The following is a 26,248-nucleotide window of genomic DNA, read 5'->3' as shown; positions in this document are numbered from 1 at the left end:
TTTACATTTTACTAATCCTAAAGAATGAGTTTTCAAACATTCTAGGTTACGAATGATTACATACACCCTAGTTTTGTCTTTCTTACATAAATTATTAGGAAGCAATATGCATTTATATGTATTTTGTCCTTGCAGTCCAAACCAACCCAGCTGTGTTGATGGGAAACCCTATTCGACCATTCACACCACCTTTAGGAAGCACACCTGCTGGCATGGGGAAGTCACCCAGTCCTGTGCAGAGGATCGACCCTCACACAGGCGCCAGTATCCTCTACGTGCCAGCTGTGTATGGTGGAAACATGGTCATGCCTATGCCTCTGCATGTAAGTTTTGTTATTTTTGTAAAAATCTGACAAATGAACACAAACGCTTCATAAAAATGTCATGGAAATTTTAACCTCTGAGAAAATATCAAAAATGGGCATTCTTTGTCGTAACTTAAATTTATTCCACAATATCAGGTGAGGTCAGCTTTATCAGTCATTATTTTCATACAAAATGGTAGCACTAGGAGTGGTGAGCACTGCCACCTCACAGCTGGAAGGTCGCGGGTTCATGTCCTCGGCTGACTCTGGTTTCATCACACAGTCTAAAGACATAAATCTTAGGTTAATTGGTGACTCTAAATTGCCCATAGATGTCAATGTGTGCATGAACCGTTGTCTGTCCGTGTATGTCCTCTGTATTGTCCTTACATAGACTAGCAACCTGTGCAGGGTGGCCTCTCACCCTTATGACACCTGGGATTGGCTCCAGCCACACAGGATTCATCCCTCAGCAGTTAACATGGCGTGACTTAACTACACATTTCTCTGTAGATTTATCCTCACTTATTATGTAGCTCACGTCTGTCTATTAGAATATGTTGTGCAATTGTGTGTGTGCAATTAATGGGACTTCTGTCATTTTAAACATCACTGTTGGTAATCTACTGGTAATCTGTATGTATGTGTATTTACCTTCCTGACATCTGTATTGATATATTGTCCAATCTGTCCATCCTTGTCTTTTTTTTTTTTCTAAAGTTGCCATGGCCAGGTTACCAGAATCGTTTCGCTGTGGACCCTCGGATCATGAATCATTCAGCAGCCATGGCCTACAACTTCAATCTGCTACAGGCCCAGAATCGAAGTTCTCCTTTGCCTTACAGTGGGGTGGCCCACCCCTCTCCTCTAGGGATGGGTCAGCCAAGCCCTGACAAGGAGCTGCAAGCAGACCCGATCAGAAATGGTAGGTCTAGATTTTTAATTAGATGATACCAACCAAAATCAACATGGTTTCATTATATTCAACACCACCAGAATTAAATTCAGAGAAGCAACTGTAAATGCCAAAAATAGCCAAAAGGTTTGTTTTCTTTTGGTTTTGACTTAGGTAAATTAGATGGATGTCCAAAATCGGAGCAGAGCTGTCTTCAGACACCAGAGAGGAAAACTGCAGACATGAAGGAAAAACAGGCAAGTTTGTATTTAGGCATTTTTGTTTGAAAATGCTTGTTTTTTAATAAACAGTGACTTACGTATTTAATGTAAAACAGGGCTTGACATTGATATTTTAAGACCAGTTATTTTGGCTGTTGGAAACTTATCCAATATCAAAATGTAGACCTATTAAAAGATAAATAAAATAAGGTGTGATTTGGACAATTATTATTATTACTATAATATACAAATCATACAATAGAGAGGTCATAATATATCATCTTTACTTTTCAAAATTACTATAAATCAACGTCACATTAATTTTTCACTTGCATTCCACTTGTCGAACAGTTTTCTTGCCCCAGGCAAGTGGGCAAGCTTTTCAACTGTGTGATGCTATAAAATAAACTAAGTTGACCAGCTATAAATATTTTTAATAATAGTGTCTGTGTTGGTGTCTATTTTTTTGGCGCAGGGAGATTTAGACACAGGCCAAAGTCGGAGTCTAGACTCACAGGCAGATGGCCTAGTTGGATTTCCCAACACACTGCTCCATCGAAAAGATCCCCCAGCTGCCCAAAGACCCCTCAACTACCACCTGGCACCACCCAACCCAGCTTTTCCAGCTGCCAGTGGAAGAGCCTTCCCCCCACAGTATCCAGTCTCCAGGCTTCCTTATCGAGTCGGTCAACACCCAGGAATGGCCCAACAGAATCAACAGCAGCAGCAGCAACAGCTCAGTCCTGCCTACACTGGTGGAAGCCACAACGCCTCCTTCTTCAGTGGTCCCATGCCCACTCACAGGGTTGTCCAGTCTCCTACTTTGGATGGGCCAGAGTCTGGGGGGATGGAGGAGAGAAGTAGTTCCATTAGGACTCCACTGGGCCACCCAGGGGTCCACCACTCTGGCCTGTCGCAGCATAACAGGGTTAACAGCTTTGGGGAAGACGGACAGGATGGAAGCTTGGGAGATGGTCTAGGTGAGTGGAACATCATCATTTCTCCTAAGCTTAGAATATTAGAACACAGTGAAATAGTCCTAATATACGTATAAACTGAATTATTATATATTAGTTATTATAATTAATTTTCTTTGTGTTATTAATGACACATTTTTAATCAGTTAATCAAATAATAATTTCAATATCAAATGTACTAGAGAATGGAAGTTGTAAAGTTGAGCTCTCATTCTGGTTTCGATACTAGCTTTTACAAATATTTACACTGTCAAGAAAAAGTTTGGAAACCTCTACACACTTTTGCATTTCTATTATCTTTTGTTAGTTTCATTGATTGAAATGTTCGTAAAAGGATTACGAAACAAATACAAAATCATCAATTATTTATCTAACTATGACATTATAAAATGATTTATCTAAAATAAAAATACAAAATTTTAAGCATGTTTGAGCGCAGAATAATCACATCATTGTCACATCATTGATTACATGTTAAACGTTTTAGCACTTACCGCCGGACAAATCCATAACATTCTACTTATCAGTGTTTCCAGAAATTCAATGGGGGATGCTCTTAAATTGATCATGCATGTCCCTCCCAGATGTTGAAATATTCATGCCCAGTAAAACAATATTATATGTTTTGTTTGGGTTTTCCTCCATAGGGAGAGTGACCCCTCATTTACATTGTAAATGAGAACTAAATATTGCCAAACAAAAAAATCTTTCCTTAAAACTCATCAGTCTATACATGTCTTGAGAAAGGAAGATTATTCTGTAAGAGATACAGCCAAGAAATTAAAGATGAGACTGCTGAGTCAAAGTTTGGATTCAGGCAAAAACAATATGTATGGTTGTATGTATAAACGCCAATATCTGAGTGAGACACTTCAGGGATTATACTTACGTTATCCTGCAAGCCCCTGAGTACAAAGCCAATAAGGTTATGAGCCTGTGCATGCATCATCCTGCTCTGGCCCGAATTGTACGGAGGATTTAAAGCAAGCAAATGGGCGTGTATGTTTTTAGTTGTTCAGTAAAACACTTTCTGACATTTTCTGTTAAATGTCAGTCTAATGCATTGTCTCTTCCATTGTCATCCATATTATCCTGTGGTATTTTGTTTATGGGAAGCAGTGTTTCTCCTTAAGTCTTTCGGGCATGGTGGCAAGAGGATGATAGAGGTTCTGCCCACACACACTAAAATATTTTATTTCTTTACTCAAGTAAAACTAAATACTTAACAATAGAAGAAGTTAAAACCATCTTTGAGAAATATAAATAAATAAAAACATGCCAAACCGATGAAAGCCACATGTCGAAATGTCAAATTAAGCTATTATAAACTTTGAAGTTTGTGCAGACAGCAGTTTTAACACCTTGGCATTTTGAAACAAAATGGTAAAGAGAATTTTCCCATCACGAACACAGTGTGCTTGATTTTCTGTACTTTTATGCCATTAATTAATTTTACCATGGTATAATTATATGGAAATTCTCCCATATGAGACCCATTTATCAATATTCTCATACAGTACTCTCCTTGCATCCTGTTCCAAAGGTCTGTTTTCACCTACTGAATTGTTTAGTAAATTAGAAAATGTGAGAATAGCTTTACATTGCTATAAGCAATGATGAGTTTCCATATACAACTTTGTTGTAAATGTAAGAACTCAACAAGTTGGTACTTAGGCTACGATGAATAGTCTCACAGAAGTACGGGCTATGTTTGGGCTTCTCTCTTTTGTTTGCTTCAATTCACACATTCAGCTGCTGCATGCATTTGACTTATAGCCTGTATAAGTGCATCACTGATACTTACGTAAACAGTGGCGCTCGCTCCCCACCTCTTTACCTTCTTCTACCTCTCCTCTCTTTCTTGTCTTCATCAATCTATGGAATTTTAAAGAAAACCATCTTTGGATGTGGTACAATGCTCACGTTGGCAATAGTTACAGCGAAATGATGTATTACTACGTTTTAGTGATGTTTTATATAAGTTACATATTTACTTAAACTTCATTACAGCACAGATTGGGGCTGTTGATGAAGTTGCATAGGAGCCCCCTGGCTGACCTCTGTGGGAGTCTGCGGAGGCTGCTGTAATGACATAGTTGTAATGAACATTATCTTTACAGTATATTGAAGTATATTGCAACATGAAATGGTCATTTCAATTTAGTGTCCATAGTAAAGCTGAAAGATCAGCATAGATACTGTGCCTATGAAGACATTTGCCTGCAGTTACTCTAAATGTTAACTGTTTCTTTCGACATTTAAAGCTTCTGTTTGCTTTAATTAACTTTGACATACGTTTGGACTTGACAGGAGTCCAACTCCTGGCAAATTGATTTGATATCACCGTTTTGAGAAGAACATACATGTGAATACAGTGTCCCACAATGCACAGGAAGAAAACTTAACTGTTTAGTTCAGGAACTCTCTGTAGACCTCTATTATGTTAAACCAGGTTTGATGAACCTGCCCAGTTAGAGAATGGCCACACTTACAGTTGCCCCACCCAAAGGAATCCTTCCCCTTCACTGTATCCTTTTCTATAGTGCAACTGCCGCCACTAACTTGTTTATATGCTGTTAAATTTGGCTTTAGTACTTAGAGTTGACTAGATTTTGTAGTGGCAAACAAACAAAACACAATCTCTGAATTGCTGATAGTGGAACAGAATAATATGGGCGACTGTGGTGCAGGAAGGTAGAGCGGTTGTCCACCAATCTCACAGTTGTTGGTTCAATCCCCCGGCTCTGGACACATGTCGAATTGTCCTTGAGCAAGACACTAAACCCCAACTTAGTTGCTCCCGATGAGCGTTGGCCAGCCCTATAGCAACTCCCCCACCGGTGTATGAGTGTGTGTGTGTGGGTGATTGTGAGTGTGAATGGGTGAATGAGAAGCAGTGTAAAGCGCTTTGAGTGCCAATAGGTAGAAAAGCGCTGTATAAGTGCCGATTATAAGTGCAACCATTTACCATAGTTTTACTTTACTTGTTTTTTTTGTCCTTTTGGTTTATCCCGTGAGTTCAGGGTCGCCACAGGGACTATTTCACATTGTCCGCATGTTGATTTGGCACAGTTTTTACGCCGAATGCCCTTCCTGACGCAACCCTCCCTCCCCGGCACTGCACATCTGGGGATTGGAATGGGCTGTTAGGGGTTCAGTGTCCTGCCCAGAGACACTTCGACACATAGCTGAGACCGGGGATCGAACCACTGACCCTGTGTTCTGTGGACAACTGCCTTGCCAACTGAGCTAATAATAGTTTTCCATCATATGTATTAAAAAATAGTTAGATTATGTTGACACAATTAGTACCTTTTTAATGTCAAATTGTTTACTTAGTACTGATTGATTAAAAAAAAACTGTTTAAAGTGAGTCTCCACTGTGTAAGGGTCCGTAATTTACAGAATTACAATGAATAATTGCCTTTCAGACCTCCAAGGTCCCATGGCTCTAGAAGCCCTGAGCCAGCAGCAGCACGCAGCACGGCTGGGCCAGTGGGGTGAAGCAACAAGTCCTTTCATCCAGGGCAGTGTTGCCTTCCCCCTGCCCCAACAGCTCGCGCACCTTGCTCAGCCCGGGATGGCTCGATTTCCCCATCAGCTGCTCCGGGCTGCAAGCTGGGGCTTTAGTGCCAACATGGACGATGAAGCTGTCACTTCTGCCTCCACTGGACCAGCATTCACCAGGTTAGACTCAAAACCAGTATGTATTTTGGGTCATTTGTATGGCACGGTGGCTACATTTTTTTTAAAGTGATATGTAAATTTAAACATTTTGTGGAAACTAGATCAGTGTAATCAGACTTGGACCAGCTGTTGCTTTGAAACAATATACTAAATTCAAATGCATCTTAAATTCCCAGGTATCCAGGTCTCTTGAGAGAGATGCCCCCACAGGAACAGCCTGAACCCAGGGAATCAGCTGAGATGCAACCCCCACCTCAGTCTCGTCTTCTCCAGTACCGCCAGTCCCGTGCCTCAGGTGACCCTTCATCTGCTTTAGCTGCCACCTCCAACCATGTTGGCCCTTACCAATCAGGACCATACTCCCATGACACCGGTCGTGATGTTCTTAATGACAACCTGCTCAACAAACCAGCTTTGCAGCAGCACCACCACCCAGGGAACCCCCTTTACAATACTGGTAGCTATCCACATCAGCCACCAGCTCCCTCTGCCAGCCCCCCTTCGTCCCAGGTCAAATACCTTCTCCAAGAGGCTCAGTGGTCCCACAGTGGAGCTGCATCAGTGAGCCCACCACAACAGAGCCACCCGTTAGGGAACCAGAGCCACGGGCTTCCTTATGGACTGTCCATCATGGCTCACCCCAGCCGATCAGAGCAAGTCCACCTGATGCAGCTTCACCATCAGCACCAGCAGCAGCAACAACACCAACAGCACCAACAAAGTCAAGGTTCAGAGCAGGAGTCCTACCACCCATTGTCCCCGAGAACATCAGCAGCCACAGCCCTTCACAGTGTAGATGAGGTAACATTTATTTGTATTACTATTTGGGATTTAATGATTGACATGAAATTAGTAGTAAACCAAAACGAACTAAAATCCTTCCTATAAAATCCTACATCAAAATACCATGTATATAACTATTGTTTGAAAAGTAAGGGGGCCTGGTGGCTCAGTAGGTAGAGCATCAGGTTGAGATACTGAAAGCCATGTGTGCCCCCGCCCAGCCACCAAGGGCTACCTTGTCCCCTGAAGGGACAAGCCGAAAGCCGTTTATAACTATAGCATTGTAAAGTGCAAGGTGGTATGAGCCAAAATGTATTTTCACTGATGGCTTTACTGTGTTTCACAATTCACATTTCTTATAGTACTGCATATCTGGTCCTTTATATGTGTGGGGCTTACACTGTTGTTATCTTTCACACATTATAAGGTGCCATGGCATTGGTCCTGTTAAAGGGAGTAAACTGTGGATATTTAATTGTGTTATTAAGATGGAACCATAGGTAAAAAGGCTACACTCCGTCAGCTGTGGACTCCATTAATTCATTGAATACCATTTTGCAGCACTTCTGGTAGAAAGGCATTAAAGAGGAAAGTGGACGGATTTCATGTCTCATGTTAGTGCTAGCCTAAGTTGCATAATGTAGTTTTAGTTTCTTCTCATACAAATGCCTTGCCAACACTGCCTTTCTAGATTGTGTCAGCTTTTTTCAAGCTTCAAAGCCACACTTAAAATTCACAATATAGGTCGGGTGTGAATTGTTGACAGTTCAGCACTGTACGTTTGTGTGCAGATATCCCCATTAAAATGTGTTTTGACAGGAACGTGTTTCAAAGCGCCAAAGTGAGAAACCAGACATTCATTGCACACTATAAATTGTCTCCACATCAGAACAGATGTAAGCATTAGAATGTGATTAGTCTTATCAACCTTTTCTCCATTATTCGTCCCCTAATGTTGCATGAAGAAAAGATCTAGAAAAAAAGATTTTGACTCCTGATAAAATCAAAATAAGCTATGCCAACAGCCAAATGTGTATAATTAGGAACCTAAGTCATCCTAATTTGATTAAAATGCAGAATTGATCATTAAGAAGTGTAGCCAAATGCAGCACAGAGATGGATTACATGAATGACTTGGCTCACATTGGCTATCCTCTGTCTGATTTATTAAAATGTTCTCACTTTCTCTGGATAATTTTCATTATCTATCCCTACCTGTCTGTATAGTATGAACCCCGGGGGCCGGGTCGGCCTCTCTATCAGCGCCGTATCTCCTCCAGCTTCCCAGATGAACCATCTCCAGCCAACACCCACAATTCCCTATCCCAGCAGTCCCAACCATGTGCATCAGACCACCAGGACCACCCCCATCCACACATACAGCATCATCAGCACCCACATGCCTCTTACGTTTATCCCTCGCATGATCCCTGGCCTAGTAATGGTGCAGGTCCCGGCCCGTTCCAGAACATTCCATGTAATGGAGCTGGCACACTTGCGCAGCCCCGGGACCTTTTGGGTAGGCATCAACAAATATGCTGTTTTTAGGCAGTGTTTTAAACTTCTGTAGTTTTCTTAAGTAATAGTTTCAAGTTTTTATTCTACTCAAGTTTAATTTACCTGTGTTGTTACTTTGGTGTCATCTTTCCTTGTGGCAGCTTCCAAGGCCCTTCGTCAGACAGATGAGCAGGTGAAGGCTGAAGTCACAGCAGCACAGCAGACGCACCCACACTCCCTCAATTCCCTTCAGCATCTTGGACAGTTTCCTCCCCTTATGCCCAATAACAAGCAGCAGCAGCAGCCTCCGCAGACTCCCACAGAGGTCAGCCAGGGAGCTCCAAATTTAAGCAAACCACCCACCATGTCCTACGCGAGCGCTCTGCGTGCCCCGCCCAAGCCCCGAGCTGTTCGCCCTGAACAGGTCAAAAAGAACAGCGACCCTCTATCTCTCCTACAAGAGCTGAGTATAGGAAGTTCAAATGGTAGCAACGGATACTATTCCTACTTTAAATGAGTTTCACCTCTCCCACATAATATTAAAACTATAAAAACTATAAAAAAGGCAAAACTCATTCTTAAAATCCCCAAAAAATATTACAAAGTGCATTTACAAATTGTTTCTATCAGTAGTTTTTTCTGCTTTTTGTTTCATTTTAACCTTTTTATTTGTAACATTAATTTTTTCCTGTTTCACATATCTGTGAAGAGAATAAGTATATATAATGAATGCATTACTGATATATACATACACTCATTATGTATATATGAATATATACTTATATTATCTACACTTGTATATGTACGTAATGCAAAAAAAGTAAAAAAAAAAATAAAATAAAATAACAAACAAAATAAAAACAGAAGATTTGGTTGACCATTTAGCTACCTGCTTATCTTTCCTTACTGAATTAAGTTTTGTTGGTTACTTAATAAGTATGTTGAAGTTCTTTCATTTTGTATTCCTCAGTTTTGAGTGGACGTTGCATTTTGATTTTCATACTACTGTATTTGTGGTAATGGACAACAGCTAAGTGGTCAACTGACAGAAACTTCATGGAACAGTGTATAGAAGTAGATAAATTTTCCTCTAATCTGTACATATAAAGAAATAAGACTGAATTGTATGCCACTGGCATGCCCTTAAAGTCTTGTATCATGCTAGCCTTTACATTAGAACTTCTTTTTTCGTTTGTTGGCTTCTGATCCTTAATTTTTGGACTTCATCGCCCGGAATTCATCTTAAGTGATTTAGTAGTAAATGTGTTTACTAAAACAATACAGTAATGATTCTGTCTGTTTCACCATTGTCTCAGCAGCAACAATAGAAACGGTGTATAGAAGCAACTATGTCATCCCTTGTCCGTTTGCTTTAAGGATCAGAGAACACCAGACATCCTTCTGTGATAAGATTATCCCAGCCATTTTTAGTTCTTTCTGTTTCATTTTGTTCTATCCCTTTCTTGAGACAGTCATCACATTTCTCAACTCGTGTCACATTGGGGGTCAACATAATATTCTCCAGGGAAGTTGTTCCAATAACCTGGATGTATGAAACTTTTGTTAAATGATATTTTTGTCACTTCTGGATGCAGAGTTGTTTTTTGTTTTCTTTTAAAGGTTGCAGTACTCTTGAGGGTTTGTGAAAGTGGAGGAAGTGGTGAGAGTGGTGTGTCATGATCGGTAAGTTGAATCTGAGGGTGTGATAAGCACTGACGGTTATGTTTTTGAACATGCACAATTTTTGTTGGATTAAGTCTTAAGTGTATTGACTTTAGACTAAATATCCTGAAATTTGTGAAGTGAAATATAAGAATCTTTCCTCAATAATATCTCAATAGTTTGAACCTTACTGTGAACAATACACTCTTGCATTATACAGATAATAGCACCCAGCTCCAACAAATATATAGATCCTTTCCTATAAAAGTCCAAGAAAAAAAAGCCCAATTCAACTTGATCACATTTTTCAAATACACGGCATCAAAAGTAAAAGTAATAATACACTGAGCTGTTCAAAAACATATGACTGATGGTGTGTTTGTTTTTAGACTGAGTAACAGGAATGACTTGGTAATGTTGAAGTTTTTATTGTCATTTAGAGAACTAAATTATCCACTTTACCAGTCTGATATATTGATATTACAGCAGTAAATTGATTGAATTCCTTTTTAGAAAGTGCTCTGACCATGCTCTTCACCTGCTCCATCCACATACAGTTTTTTTTTTTTTCACGCTTCCACAAACACACAAACAGGAGCGTTACTGTTTGAATTTCAGTCAATTTCACTGCTAAAACACCTGAACCACTCTTGAGTTACACACAAAAAAAGTACAAAAACATGCTTAAACAGTATATTTATCAGTGTGTTCTTTGATGAAAGCAATATTGGAAACCATCATGCAGTGCTTGGTGCCATTACTTGTGTCATGTTAAAAACACCACAGGCCCATCCGCAATTTGGTATAATTGTAATAAAACCACGGCTTTCATACTGCAGTGAGTCACTGTTAAATCCCCTCATCAGAAAGCTAATGCTTTACAGCTAACAACTTAGATGTTGTGTTCTGAACAGTCACAGAGCCTCATATGAGCTATGTTTTATTTTAACATTGTAATTCAAAGGTCCAGATTTTTTTAATTGGTGGAGAACAACGCATACTTGTAAATATGCATTTTATAGGTATTTACAAACAAGAACTTTGGGAGCGCCTCAATTTTGTAGAAGCTGTTCAAAGAAGAGGTATGCCCTTTTTAATTATGCAAATTCACAAAAAATCGAAATAGTGATTCTAGAAAAGGACAACAACCCAGCTGGTAGTTGCAACACCTTGTAATTTTTTAGATTTTGTTTTTCTTTTTCTTTTTTAAAGATGGTATCTGGATGATTTGACAAAGAGTAGAGTTTATGATGCAGCTGTTAACAGATGACTTATTTCACTGTACAATACATATTTGAAGTATATGTTGCTGGATCTATCCTGTTTTCATCACTTCACAGCTCTAGAACAATCAACATGGATTTTATTTTAAATGTGAAGACTGTTTTCTTTCCATGCATGTTGAGATGACCTGGCTGCTTTTTATCCCTCCTTATTTTTGTTTCCCTTCATTTGTGGATGGAAAAAAGAAGAAAAAATAAGCTTTTGTTCAGTCTGCACAGTCAAATTTTGGTATATTATTTGATGTGTACAATATTTTGTGACATCATCAACAAAACTATTATAATATTTTACTAACATGTCAATCAAATATGTAATGGTCATGTACTTTTTTTTTTTTTGCTTTGTTTTGTTTTTTTTCTTCTGTAGTTAGCGGGGCTAAAGCTGAGGTTGCTCCCTGGTTTGTGCCCAATGCATTTATAAAATTTCACAAGTGCTTAACGGGGTAGTCACTTTCTATTTATAAAAAAAAAAAAAAAAAAAAAGTCATTGGCTAATCTCTCATCTTGTGCAATACTAATATTTCACCGCTTCTTCAGCTACACGTTTATTTATATTTGAAGCAGAAGAGATTGAGCCAAAGACATTTTAAAGGGATTTTATTTACATTTTTTCTTGATTTGCAAATTAGTTTTTAATCCTTCATATTTAATAAAGATATTTGTATTCTTTCAAAACATGAGTTTGCCAACGTCTTTATTGGTAAATAAAGGGGAACTGACTCTTCAGTTGAAGTTACATTTGAAATGTTCTCACCTTCCATTACTGTGCCGTACATTTTCTGAATTTGTCTTTTTGTTGAAGTGTTCATCCTAAGAAAATGAAGCCAGGCTTGGCGTCGTGTGTGTGTGTGTGGGGCACATGTTAAGGGAGCAACCTTTTGCCCAGCCAGTAGAGAGCACTGTGTTCAGCCTTCTATTACCGCCACATCTCTTCCTGTTATCTGTTTGCTCTCCTCTGTTCTTCCCTTGCTGCAGTGAATCAATGGCACACCTGTTCTCCCAGCCTCCCAGTCCCATTGGTTCCTCCCTCGTGGGTACAAAATAATGAATATGTCTGTTTTACTATTCTTCATTTCAGTTGGTGGTGGTTATAATAAAGGATTTAGACTGTGTTTCAAATGTTTTTTTTTTCTTTTTTATTTGTTTCTCTATTAAAGTGTTTTTATTGAAACTGCTTGAATCTTGAGTCTCTTCTACAACAGTCATTTAGACTCAACCATAGAATAATCCTGAAACAGTAGATGTTATACAGTATTTGAAACAATATTTAATGTTCTCTTTGCAATACACATTTAAATTTCCCATATTTATTTCTAACACAACATCTACCTGGAAAACAGACAAATGGTGACACCACCAACAGCTTCTCCTTTCTTTTTCACACCTGTGAAGTGTGAACCCATTTTGCTCTGGTACATGGAAGCAAACCAGACACACTGTTCCAAAGCTTATGAAGATTTAATTTTGATTACAAAGTTACAGCTTATAACACACTCCCTCACACACACAAACGCACACAATCTATTACATTCCAAAAGTTGTCTCATTGCATGCGATGTTCAATGAAAAAGACAAGAATATAAGAATATAGAAAGTTCATGTCAATAGCAGGTTAATTTAACTGCTGTTGGTTCTTTTTGTTACATTTTTTGCATCTTTTTCATAAAAATGTTCAAAGAGTGACATTCAGTCAAGCAAAAGACAGAACAAATAAGTTTAGAAAGTAACTATACTAAATTGACTTTTGCCCTGAAGATATCATGGATGAATGCAGCTCTCACAAATAAGAGTACTCTGAGTCACTTTGACTACCAGATTTTGCAGAAAAAGTTTGGATGCATTAACCCCTAGAATGTTAAATTATGCCAAAGCATAAACACATCTGTTGACAAATATGATACAACACTAGTCAGTCTCAAACTAGTCAGTCACATGAAAAGAATTAATACTGCAGTTGTAATTAAAACATAACCCACTTGCAGTGGAACATTGCTTTTCTGCGATATTTGCTGGATAAAAAAAGCTATGTCATAATCCCTTTTCATACTGCATGCGTTTGCATAATTTAAATGGTCAAAAACCGCCCTTTCTAAAATAGCAGCATGTTTTTTACACTACAATAAAGTTTAATGACACTTTTTGCAACTACAGATTATGAACGTATGAAGGGTTATGTTCTCTGTACAGTTATTTGATGCACCAAACATGCAGAAATATAGGCAAATGCAATTATTTTAGAAGTATCAAACAGCTCATCAAAAATGAACAGAGATTTTTTTGTTTCCATTTGGTTTGGGAGTTGTCAGCAAAAAGTAAAAGGCCTAGTATGTGCACCTGCTAGAACTGAACCTTTTCCAGCACGTCAGTGCTCTGCAGTGACTGTGGGGGTGTTTAGCATTCAGTCTGCCATGCACACATAAATCTGCTCTCTGCTACAGCTCTAAATCCTTTACCCACAAAGTTCTTATTTAAAAGGTTCATTAGAAATATACAACTTTACATATAGATCTTGATTTGTCTTACTTAAAATTTATTGTAAGTGAGTGATTCGTTGAGCAAGGGCATACAAAAATGCGTAGAATATTAGATATGTACAAGATATAATACATGATGCAGTTAATATAATTAAGTAACTTCTGTGTCGAAATGTAATGTTTCTAATGTTCGAAAACCGAAGACATTGTAATACTTAAAGTGTGCATGATGATGACACAGGAGACTAAAGAAGACCATGATTAATGTAACATGTTTTTAGTATTTGCCAAATGAGAAGGATGAGTTGTAAATGATGAGGGGAAACGTTAACATTCTGTGTCGCATATCTGCAAATGCTTTGTGGCCTAGGTCTGATCATACTGAGAAATACGATGGGTTTCAATCCATAGGACAGATTTGACCAAAGGTCTCCACCACAAAGGTACAAAGAGCGCAAAAGTGTTGGAGAGGCCTTTTTTATTTATACTCTGGGTGTATGGGATATACAGGAAAGGGCAAAACTTTTAGATCTCTGACAGAAGGCTGCAAAATAAATTTACCATCAAGCTATAGTCCATCTACACCAGAGACCACTGTCTGTCATCCTTACCCTGTTTTGGCCAGTTCCTGTTCTTGAAATGAATCTAGCATTTGTACTCAAAACAAAAGGCACAGTCACTCTCATCTTGCAGTGCTTTGTCTGTCTACCTATCACCCCTCTTGATCCGGCTCAGCATCCATGCAGGTCTCCCATGGATTCCTGGGCATCTGGGGCATGGAAATGACCAGGAGGGCAATGCCAGTGAGAAATAGAAAGATGAACCCAGAGCAGGCACAAGCGAAGGACCAGCCATAGCTGTATTCGATCCAGATCGTTTCCTCACTCTCTATCATTCGTTTGACAGACTGTCGCATCACCTCTAGTGTGATGAAGCAGCAGAGACCTGGGAAGGGGATGCACGTGTAAACATGAAATATGTAACATAACCTATTCATTGCCAATTCCAGGCTTGAAATTCAGCAGGGATTATTATATTTGTTGGTTAACTAAGCCTACCTGCAAATGCAAAGAACATGCCAGCAGGTTTGAGGAGATAGTCTCTGCCTTTGCCTTTACCAGTACATGATCCCAGCAAACACAGGGACCCAAGGATCATGAAGGCCAGACTGAAGATGGAGATGGCTGCAGCAGAGATGTTGTATTCTGGAAATGAAAAAAACAAAAGTTCTGGAATTACAACATCAAATATTTGAAGATCCACCTCCTGCTCCTATTTATATATATAAACACATTTGGCCATCAGATGCAATCTCTGCAATCTTGGAGCTGGACATTATTGGTACAGTTCTCAGCCTGTTCATGTCCTACCTATCTGAGCAAACCTATGAGGTGCAGTTTCTTGGAAAGGGCAATAGCCACCTGTCATTGTTACTGTCTCACTGGTTTGCCCCAGCGCTCTGTTCTCGGCTCACCCCTCTTCTTTTCCCCTCTGGGTTTATCATCCACCTATGTGGCTTTTTCCGTCAGCACTACAGCAGTGACACACAGCTTTTCCTGTCCTTTCCACCAGACGACTCCTCTGCCAGAGACAGGCAAGAGATTTGTGATGAGACAGTGGAGCCATTCATGGATGAGAGAAAAACATCCTCAGCTCAAGTGCAGGTGTTCCCAGCCAGAGCTTCAATACATCTCAATCAGCATTAATTTAGGATTTTCATTGATTGTCCCCACAAGGTTTGCCAAAAATCCAGGGTCCATCATTGATCACCAGCAACACTTTACTGACCAAATCTCTTCCATCACACAGATATGCAAAAAGCTTCAGACCCACGCAAAAACTCATGCCAAAGCTCATATCCACCTTCTGAATAGTGTACCCAACTCCTCGTGCAGACACTAGTCTTGTCCTTGACGGCTGACATTCTATACTTGACATCAAATGTTTGAAGATGATTAAAATGTAGCGGCAAGTCCCATTTTTGAATAGCCAGAAAGAAAACAAGTAAACCAATTGTTCAGATCTCTGCACTGGCTACCAGTGGCCGCCCACACCAGGTTCAAAGCTCTGACATCGTACAGAGTGGTCAGCTAAATGCCACCTGCATACCTGAAAATCATTGTCCAGACTCACAATCCCTCTTGCTCATTTTACCTGCTGAAGGTATGGCACCTGGTGAACCCTACACCACTCAGCTATCTAGTACTTACAGTATATACATCTGAAGGAGCTACTACATTTTCTCTCCGGACACTTTGCTTTCTTATTATCCTCAAATAAAATGCACTAGATTAATATACTTCAGTACTTTCCATTTACAGATTTAGTTTTGCAACAGGAACAGCAGCTGCTTGTTTGTTTTTTGTTTTTTTAACAGAGAGTTGGATAGGATGCAGGGCCTTTGATCTGCCTCCTGTTCCTCGGTGAATCATGCCCAGGGGAGAGACTCTCTTTTGGGGGAGAGAGAGAACTTCATCTCCCGGCAGGGGAGGATGGACCACACCCTTAACACATATTATATATTTTTTTTTATTATATTTATTTTTTTTTTTTACATAGAGTTTGAAAAAACAAAGTTTATGAAAATATCTGTCATACTGAGGTTGAAATGATGAAAGGTTCCTCAGTGCTAAGAAATATGAAATTAGCATGTGATGAAAGCCTCTACCCCAGAAAAAGAGCAGTTTTATGACACTTTATTCAGGCCAGTATCCGAAGTTGAAGTCACAGCATTCTATACATTATTACAACTTGATTTTTGTTGGATATGTTGATCTCTCTAAGGCAAAATCGATTGCTTTTATGTGTGTTATTATAATTTTATGTATATAGCAACTTTCAACAGTTACAAAGTGCTTTACAACAACCAATATTCACAGTAAAATTACTAAAATTATAAAAATTACAGAAAGATTTAACATACATAAGCAGGGGATTGGCCATTCAGAGCTTTTAAACACTAGCTTTCAGATCCTAAAGACCATTCTATAACTGACAGGTTGACGTGGCCACTTCTCTCAGAGCATGTTACGAGCCTGGCAGCACGGTTTTGTATCAGTTGCTCTTGCTGATACTGGAATAAAGAGCATTGCAGTAGTCTAGTCTAGAGTAGATACAAGCATGCCTTTTCGTGACATACAGCTACGTATCATCAGTTGATCAGCAAAAATCAATGTTGTGTCTATAATTTTTCCAAGATTGATTTTTTGGAAAAAATGTTTCTGTAAATCCTTAAATAGAAATTTATATTTGCCTAAGAAGAGAGATCCAAAGTAGGTTTAAGAGGTTTTTAAGAGAGGGTAAACAGTCACATGTTTAAAATAAGACTGTGCACTTGATGATATTTAATATATCAGGACCCACTGACTGAAACGATGGTTTTAATAGGCAGGTGGGAATGCAGACAGACAGATTTCACTAAGATAAGTTAGTGCTAAAGATGAGCATGCTACAGCATCAAGCTCCCAAATCTTCACTGTCTCTTTGTGAAAATAATCATAAAAGTCTTTGCATTCTACTGTCTGACTAGGCGAGGGACCGATCACAAAGAGTTCTCGTGCTATGGTTATGTTTGACATTTACCTGAGAAAAAAAAACAGACTTTTGCCCACTTTAATGCCGTCTGGAAGGAGGACATAAGGTGTTTAATAGAAGCTGGAGGATCACTATTATTATCCTTCTTCCATTTATGTGCTGCCTTCCCACTTTGTTTCGACTTTTAATCGAAAATACAAATCCAAAATCAAAATCTAGACTTTTAGTATCTGACAGGATTCTGCAGTGGTCTAGACTTTGCAACATTTTCATTATCCCACACTTACATTTATATTTTATTGGCAGGACCCCAATGAAAGATAACATTCTTGCTTTAATTCCTGTGGTGAAAAACTAATACTTTGTTCACCCTCATGCACCATGGTATAACATCGGTATAACATCGAAGGGAACTTCAGTAGGGGCTGCAGTTGTTTCAACAAATTTGCAGTGTGTCTCTCAAGGGCTGGCCATCAGCCCTGAGATGCTGCATGTGTGTGTTGGAGGATGGGGGAGGGGTACCCAAGAATGGAGGCATTAGTAAACAACTTCATGTACAAGCTCCAACACATACAAATAATAGGGTCTGACAGTGCTCCACATGTGCCCGTGCCCCTAACACAGTACATGGGAGATCTGTCATACAGCATGCATAAACGTGGACTCAGTATAACTATTAGAAGGTCACTGAAAAAATGATGGAAAGGATGGAAGATGGAAGTAGTGGGGGCAGGGACAAACACAGCTATGAAATGTGTACTATACTGTACAGTACATTCCTTACACATCTCCTAAGGCACCATATGCAAACTGTAGTCAGTTTCCTGTCAGTACACACTGTTACTGTACTGAGTGAACTATGACCCCCCAGCTGGTGACTGAAACAGTTACCGCTTCAAGAAACATTAATATATAGTGCATCAAAATCTATCAACATAACAAAAATGACTAAAGCACATTAACACACCAGAGAAAGTGAAATATATCATCTGTAGGCTCTGTTTCTGAAAAGCTATGGTGTGGGCAGAAATGACCGTTTTTTTCTCAACCACCCGAGGGCTGTGGACTTGTGCTAAAACTGAGTTTCCTCACTCAATTTCTTCTACAAATTAGCTCGTTTATTGGAACATTACATCTCCGTTTCAGGATCATTGCATCTTGTTAACATGGAGAAACTGTCATAACACACACACTCAGCCATTAAGTAAGGATTTAATTATGAGCCCTAATGTGATTAATGTTATGGTTACCTCATGTTGCAGCTGCTTTATAGTTTAGGTTATTAACTTCACATATTAAATTGTTAATCGACAGATAATGTAAGTAACACTAAAAATTGAGAGGATTTTTAACATTTTAGAATAAATGAAGGCACGAAGAAACAGAAGTGAGGAAGAAAGTCAGAATGCAACGGTGGGAATATGGATAAAGGAAATGTGCAAATTAAAGATTTAAAGAAAAAGATGGGGAAGGAAATCAGCAGGACCAGCCTATAAATCAGGGGAGAGAAACATGTAGGCTGCAAACTCTGAGGCAAAAATGTCTTCAGGTCTAACTTAGTAATTTAGTTATTAGTAAATAACCAAAAACAGTCTAAATTAAATTCTGTTCTGATCAGCTGAGAGACACGAGATGAAGACCTTCGGCTATAAATTAAACTGTTCTGTTATTTATTACATTTAAGCAAATGAATTCCACAGTTTAATAATAAAAGTAGGATTTTAAGTCAAGTTTTCTTTTGAAACCAGTGCTCTATCATTCAACATAATACCTGTAAATAAATCAGCAAATTGTGTATAGTTATTTCATAATTAATGACTCTGTGTTATAAACTTCAGTGTCAAGTCTGAGGTGTGTGTGGCATAATAGCCCCAATCAGTGAATGATATGTTACCATGATTGTTTTTTGAATGAATGAAGTGCAACATTTAATCGTTAAAAACCAGTTCCAATGACGGTGTGTAGCACTGGAGGACTGGCATCCTTCATTACACTGACTCCAGAGTGCTGTGTGTGTAGGTTGAGGTAACAAAAGCACGTTGTTTCAGCTTAATAAAAGTTGAATATTGGTTGAAAGCATATTTTAAACAAACTCTGTGTGAAACTATTGTTGCATTTTCTTATGTAGACCATAATCTCCGCCTAACTTTAACTGTGTTATGAGTTCTTAAACACAACCATAACAAAGATCAATAATGCTGTAGTCACAAAAGCTAGATGTTGCAGATGAGATATTTTGGCAGGATGGATCCAATTCTCGGGGAATACTTCATTGATTTGTTTGCAGCTTGCCCTTTCTATCTATTGTCATCACACCCTCATTATGTTAACATGCAGCCTGTCCAGTTGTCTTTCCATTTCCCATGACATGAAGTGCTGACACTTGTGACCTGTTCAGCACATTGACGTTTAGCCCCAGTTTGACAGAGGCTTTGAAAAAGCAGAGGGAAACCTAAATGTCTTCCACTCAGGGCTCTGATAAGAGGTTTTGTCATTGACGACCACTCAAATACACCTACTGTGCTCTGGTCAGAAGTGAAACATGAATGAAAATACAAGCCCACAGAGAGCAGCAGGTGATGGGGGGATTGGGTCTTTGGGATGCAGGCCGTTTGATGTGGAACTTCATACAGACTGGGATGTCCTAATGTCCCAAGGAACACATATTTACAGAATGACTTCACAAGTGAATCTCTCCTCTTTTCATTTTCAGACAGGAAGTACCTGCTGTAAGTGAACCAGTAACAGGAACATACCTTTTTGTGTTTTATATTCAAATATCTCAGCATCCTGCCCTGGAGTGAAGTGCCTGAAGTAAGTGCAGTTTTCCTCTGTGAAAAGAAAAAAGACAGATTTAGATCAAAGTGAAACCTGCATTAACTGAGGTTGGGTCACTTAAGGGCTGCACAACACGTTCTTGTATTTATTAGATTGTGATTTAGTGGCTTGTTCACATGCTGACTTGAACACTGAAATAAAATTTGAATGGATACAACAGTTTAATGTAACTGGGTCTCGTAAATTAAATTTCATACTAGCTCTGCTAATCCCAATCGAAGGAACCATGCTGTGTTGTCCAGCCACATTTTCTGCTGGCAAATAAGCCACATCTTTAACAACGTTGCTTCACCTTGTCATGTGACTGGCAGCTTTTGTTTGCTTTTACTGGCTTGTCAAGCCTAATTCCCACAGTCTTTTTCCTTCAACACGTGCTCTGTGTTTTAAAAATATATTCTTATTTAACAAAATAAGCTTACATTATGTTAAACTCTTTTTCTCGCACCCCTGAACATTTCACACCTCTGTTCAAGCGTTGCCCCAGATAGTTTTTGTGCCAGTGACTATACACCTGCTTTGGTATACTGTGTGAATATGATACTTCAGTTGAAGTGCAAACTGACACCCCTCAGGATAATATTCCTACTAAAACGGCTGCACAATATCAAGCAGGGTCTTGGTTTGCTTTGTGCCGTTTGACTTTCAAAGTAAAAACTGTTACAGCAGACATCACATTCAATTTTTCTTGGGCAGACGAGGTGTTAAACCTTGGGGATTTGCACAAATAAAGCCAGGCTGCTCTATGTACGTGATCACAGAGTTGTTTGGTAGAGTAAACAGTGTGATGCTTTGCCAAGTATGAAAAAAACCCATTTAATGTAGAAACAGGCTTAGTCTCCTGTCAAATCTTGCTAATTTTTTACTTAATTCTTGCCACATGAAACACAGAGAGTAAAAAAAAAATGCATAGATGGTTAAAAATGGGGGCATAAACAAAGCAGCTCACACTTCTTGGCATTAAAAGGAGGCGTCACTGGTTCAAATGATCATATTTGCAGACAGTGAGAAAGTTTATGTATGTAATTTCAAACCAGCATGTACCTTAATCTTATCCAAAGTCACATGTGCTTAAATGATTTTGCTCAAGTTATGAGGCCTCCCCTAATCCTCATTGCTATACAGTCTCACTATAGGACATCAGTGAAATACTTAGATGTAGAAATATCTTGTGTAGTAATGAATCATATCACAATCAGAGCCCAATGACTCATGTTGGGAAGGTAGATAATTTCCCTGTGCATCCTGAAAACCATGAAAATAAGATAAAAGGGATGTCAGGTGGCCTGGAAAGGGAGTATCACATAATTTAATATAATAGGCAAAAACAGTATCTCTCAATCATTATTTGCCAAGCCAATTCAATGTTGCAATGTTTACACACCCACTCCCCTTTGAAATTACAAGCTTTTATTGCTGTGTGCCATATTGTGTGGGCCCACATACAAAAAAAGAAAGATGTTTTTATGAATGAGGACAGGGGCTGGCTATCAAAATAAAATAAAAAATAAAAATACAGAGGTTGTTACTTAGCAACAAGCTCCAGTATGTTTTGGCGTAGAAGACACATACTGTATGAGGATGTGTTAGAGTCTCTGTAAGAGACTGAGAGAAATACATTTAAACATAGTTTCCCCTGGCCATGAATATTTACGTTGTTATAAGAATGTTAATCCACCCCTCAATCTACTTCATCCCTTTTCTGTAACAGGAGGCAACTCTGTCAACAGCAGTAAACATGGTCTCTGGGTGAGATAAGGTTTCTTTTTTAAGGTCCCGGGTTGAACAGTGTAAGAACTCCCAGTGAGGCAAGTGGCTCTTAGATGCAAATCTGGTTTGTTATGTATGTTTAAGTGGAGCCACTCAGCATTTATCAACCTTCATGTTGGTGCTTTGAGCTCATTATCAGTATCAGGCAGCTCTATTTTGACAAACTACTTGATGTGTAGAGTCTAACTAAATGTTTTTGTTCCATCTTTAGAGTGCAAGCTTCAAGTACAATATAAGGACGAGCTGGTGGTCATAAATTAATCTGTATTCATCGGTGGGAGCATGTTGCCACAGACAAACATCTTACGCGTGCCCCACAGTTCCTCTTGTCGTTGGTCCGCATCCTGCTAGTCTGTGCTGTTTGACATCTGTAACCTGGAAATTTTTATATGAGCATATAAAGTATTGTTACTTTAAATAATCTGTAGGTTGAGTCAGCTAGAGCAGTTAAAGGACACATCTATGTTAGTGCTGAAGACATCAGTGGGAATTCCCCTTCCCCAAATATGATGCCTATCCCTGCATTGCTGTAAGTTGTGAGCCTATAAAGGCAAAATACCAGTGGTTCCACTTGCTTTTTGGAATGTGGATCCAATCCCCAGGGAGTGTAAAGTAATTTGAGTGGCTATGTGGTCTGTACAGAGATGTGAATATGCAGGAAGGTCTAGTGGGAATAGTTTGGTGGGACAGGCCGTGGAGCTATGCCTGGTTCCACCAGACGTCCCCGTCACTCAGAGGAACGCTGCCCTTAGAACACTTGACCCTAACAGCTTCCACCCAAGACAGCTGAGCATTTACGTGGCCTCTATTTAAAACTGTAACAACTGCTTGCAGAGCAGTTTGTGAAATAGCACTATTTTTCTGTATCTGGAACCACGGCAGATGCATAGTGATCGCCAGACTTTGTTTGCTATAACCACAGAGAGAATTTGCAGTGTTTGCTTTGAAAATGAAATGCAGGATGGGCAACATGGAGGAACTTCACTGGTTTATTTACATTGTGCAGCATTTTAGAAAAGCCAGTATGAAAAGTGTTTTTATGGCACCTACCTATAGGTAAATTTAGAATTGGTTATCACTTTCTTTCTTTCTTTCTTGGAGCTAATGCAACATACCTTGGCAGGCCATTTTATTAGGTACACTTGTACAATACAGCAGCTCTGCTATGAGTTGTATTGTCAAAAAGTTGATAATTCTACTATGTGTTTGTTATTGAACTCAAAGTGGGTGGTGAAATCATACTAGAGTGTGTTTTATTAGCTGGTGGAAATGTTTAAATTTTAAAATAAATGAAAGTGCCAAAATATTAGAACCACCTCTTAATATACACACATTTTCCTTAACATGAATGAATTACCCATCTGATCTTCGTCAGCAGTCAACCTAAACAGCAACGGAGCCCAAATTTTTCAGATGAGTGTCTCTTTCATTAACAGGACCTCCTCACAGACTCTTTAAGTCCTGCTTTCAATCAGAGTTTGACACATCTTTGTAGATGTGTCGGTATGATAAACAATAATGTTCCTCTCCAAATACAGGGCTGAGAGAAGCATCCAGGGTCTAATGGAACAAGCACTAGATTTACTTTTTAAATTAACGCTGCCCAGGTTGGAATCACTAATCACATGTACTGTTGTTGACCATTTGTTGGTGAAAAGTACCAAAAAAAAGAAGGTATGGCTTCTTAATATTATACAATGTTTTGCTGAAATTAACATTTGCAAATAAAGGTTCAGTTGTTATAATCATTTGCCACCTGTTTTCACAATCTGAAGAATTCCCACCTGGGTGTCTAGGTGGGTTAAGCTTACTTAGCACATTCAGCACATGTCTGCCCTCAGGCAGTTCATCTGCTACTGGGTTGGTCATGAATTACAGGCAATGTCTGGGATTCCCAAATGTACAACAGCCACCATCAGTCCAGACATATTTTGGTTTTAGTTTTTTTTTTTCAGCTTTGTGAGTTGGTCAAATTTGCCGAGAAGTCCCAGCTTGGTTTATCTAATATGATGTGCAGCATCAAATAACCATCAACAATCAGATAATTGCTTCTCAGATAACTGTTGACCATCACTCACTCTACAGATAAGTCATGTAATTTCATCGAGATGTGAGTCACTGCTAGAGAAAAACTGCTCACCCCTTTTATTCAATTACAGTTTATTTTCAGACATTCATAGCAAGGTGAGCCCCTGTTAGGACATTATGATCTATTAGCTGACCATGTTATCTCAGCATTACTAAGGGGTGTGGTGGAATAAGTTTTCAGGTTGTTTGCTCAAGAGTATTAATACTGTACCACAGAGGAAACATACTCCAATAGAAATGAAATGTTTGCATTTAAAATAAATGTTATAAGTTGCAGTAGTGTTACAATATGTTACAATATGAATGTTTGAAATGTAAACTGCTGACAGATTACAACCCAATCTCACACTGTAGACTGGGTGATTTAATCTGCAGTTATGCCTCATATCTGACTATGTGTTTTGTATGTAAAGTAAAATGTGCAAATCACAGTAGTTATTTTGTCAGATAATACTTGTACTTGGTCTACATTATACATAGCTTTAGAGAGAAGCTGCCAAATGAAGATGCATACATGTATAGTGGAGTTAAAAGCTACAATACAATAGTGGAGTTACTAGTTAAAAGAGTGGAGTAGAATTTATTCTGCTGACCCTCTGTGTGCTGACTGAAATACCTACCTTGTTGAAAGTTTAAATAATAAATATTTGAAATAAATAGAAAGCTTACCTTTAAAATGTCTACTAATGCTACTGATGAAAATATTTAAGTGAGCTGGAGAACCCTCACTTCTTGTTTAAACACTGTTATACTCTGTTATACTCTATCAATAAGGAAGGTGTCTTACAGTAATTTCACCTCACTTAACACGTCTCTATGTGACAGGTCCAGTCAGGAACTCATGTTGTATCATAAGTCTGTGTGCTCTGTGTCAGCTGGCTTCACAAATAAACACATTTTTACACAGAGAGGAGGCACCGGTCTGTAGGATCAGCTGTTGTAGTGTTTAATGTTGGGTTAGTGAAAGCCTGCAGCCTGTGGGACTCCACGTCTCATGCTTGGGCAAATATAAGCTGAGGTCTAAAAAAGGTTTTCTTTATAACTAATAACTAAGGCATCCTCTCGAGGCCTTGTCATGAAGCCTGGTCTGCATGGCTGTTGTTTCTACTATTTCTTTTTGCTTCAAAGGAGGGGCAGCATGAATCGCCATTCAGTTTTCAGCAGGGGATTTGGAGATTCAAACAGGATAGCTTAAACGTTAAAAATTAAAATTTAGAAATTAATCCTTTTGTTACATCAAGGCATTGATAGAATGCATTGATAAATATCTTTCTATAAGTGTATGTTTTCAAGGCTAATCAAATTAAGTTGTGTCTGTTCCTGAATATATGCATGCAACTTAGAATATACATTTCACAGCGAATTTTTTAATATCATATGACATCTCTAGTGATCCTGCATCAGAACCTCTATTCTTAGTAGCCTCATAACTCATCAGCACTGGGCTGGGTTACACAGAGACACCTCACAGTCACAGACAAACATAAAACAGTATAGATTAGCACCTTTGGATAAAAGTGGCACAAAGACAAAAAGCTAAATGCTTTGCTGTAAATTTGACTACCAGGTGCAGAAAAAGAAGGCTTTTGCTTTCTTACCTCCTGGCAGGCTGATGGGTCCGCACCCGTGCCCCTCCACGTAATTTTCCGAGCTCATGTAAATATGTTTCTTGCACAGCCGCCACAGGCCGAAGTGGGCCGCCTCACAGGTCACATTGACCTTCTCCACCTGCGGGCTGAGCACTGCCCAGTGGTCCGTTACCACCGCTGTGAACATGCAAGCCATACCCAACACTAGCACGAAGATGGCAATCTTTATTTTTGTGCGCTTGTGCATGGTTCCAGGTGATAAAATGTCTTCCCCTGATATTTTTTTTTATCCCTCTATAATGAAAAAAAAAGGAGAAAGTTGGATGTTCTGCAGTGTGGACACACTTGTCTATGTCCCAGGGGCTTCTGTCCTCAGTGACTGCAGCAAGCTTCCCAGAATGTGTCTTCTCTTTTTCACTCGCTGTCTAAGACTAGTGTCTTCTCGCCCCTTGTTGCAAATCTGTGCCTCTGGTTCGAAAGGAAAGGGGCCAGACTGCTCCTGCCCTAGTTTCAAGTCCCCCTTTTCCTTGCTGAGTATGAGTTGCTGCACAGCTGAGAGCCTGCAAGTTTAGACTTACAGCTGTTGAGGTAGATCAGGAAAGATGATGACCAAACCAACTGTCTGCTATAGTGGGCAGTGGGTGTGGG

General features: G+C 39.2%; 2 protein-coding genes across 2 annotated transcripts in view; one reads left to right on the top strand and one right to left on the bottom strand.

The window, feature by feature from the left end:
* The window catches only part of helz (helicase with zinc finger), a 54,739-nt gene extending 42,255 nt beyond the window's left edge, over positions 1-12,484 (top strand). Inside the window, exons 26-33 of the mRNA XM_067497656.1 lie at positions 136-323; positions 1,026-1,230; positions 1,375-1,457; positions 1,897-2,401; positions 5,830-6,085; positions 6,262-6,886; positions 8,096-8,387; positions 8,527-12,484. Of these exons, the coding sequence (XP_067353757.1) occupies positions 136-323; positions 1,026-1,230; positions 1,375-1,457; positions 1,897-2,401; positions 5,830-6,085; positions 6,262-6,886; positions 8,096-8,387; positions 8,527-8,882 (2,510 nt within the window). The 3' untranslated portion in view covers positions 8,883-12,484. The remainder of the gene's footprint in view (positions 1-135; positions 324-1,025; positions 1,231-1,374; positions 1,458-1,896; positions 2,402-5,829; positions 6,086-6,261; positions 6,887-8,095; positions 8,388-8,526) is intronic.
* Positions 12,485-12,749: 265 nt separating this feature from the next.
* LOC137123627 (voltage-dependent calcium channel gamma-1 subunit-like) lies at positions 12,750-26,237 on the bottom strand. The gene is made up of 4 exons (XM_067497657.1): positions 25,610-26,237; positions 20,075-20,149; positions 14,843-14,989; positions 12,750-14,729 (listed from the first exon to the last, which is right to left on the bottom strand). The coding sequence occupies exons 1-4, from the start codon at positions 25,845-25,847 to the stop codon at positions 14,497-14,499; spliced, it is 693 nt and encodes a 230-aa protein (XP_067353758.1). The 5' UTR covers positions 25,848-26,237; the 3' UTR covers positions 12,750-14,496.
* Between the last annotated feature and the right edge of the window lie 11 nt (positions 26,238-26,248).

Source organism: Channa argus, chromosome 3 (assembly GCF_033026475.1).
Source record: "Channa argus isolate prfri chromosome 3, Channa argus male v1.0, whole genome shotgun sequence".
NCBI classification, from domain to species: domain Eukaryota; kingdom Metazoa; phylum Chordata; class Actinopteri; order Anabantiformes; family Channidae; genus Channa; species Channa argus.
The sequence above is the reverse complement of the archived record's forward strand: the minus strand, read 5'-3'. Positions and strand labels throughout refer to the sequence as shown.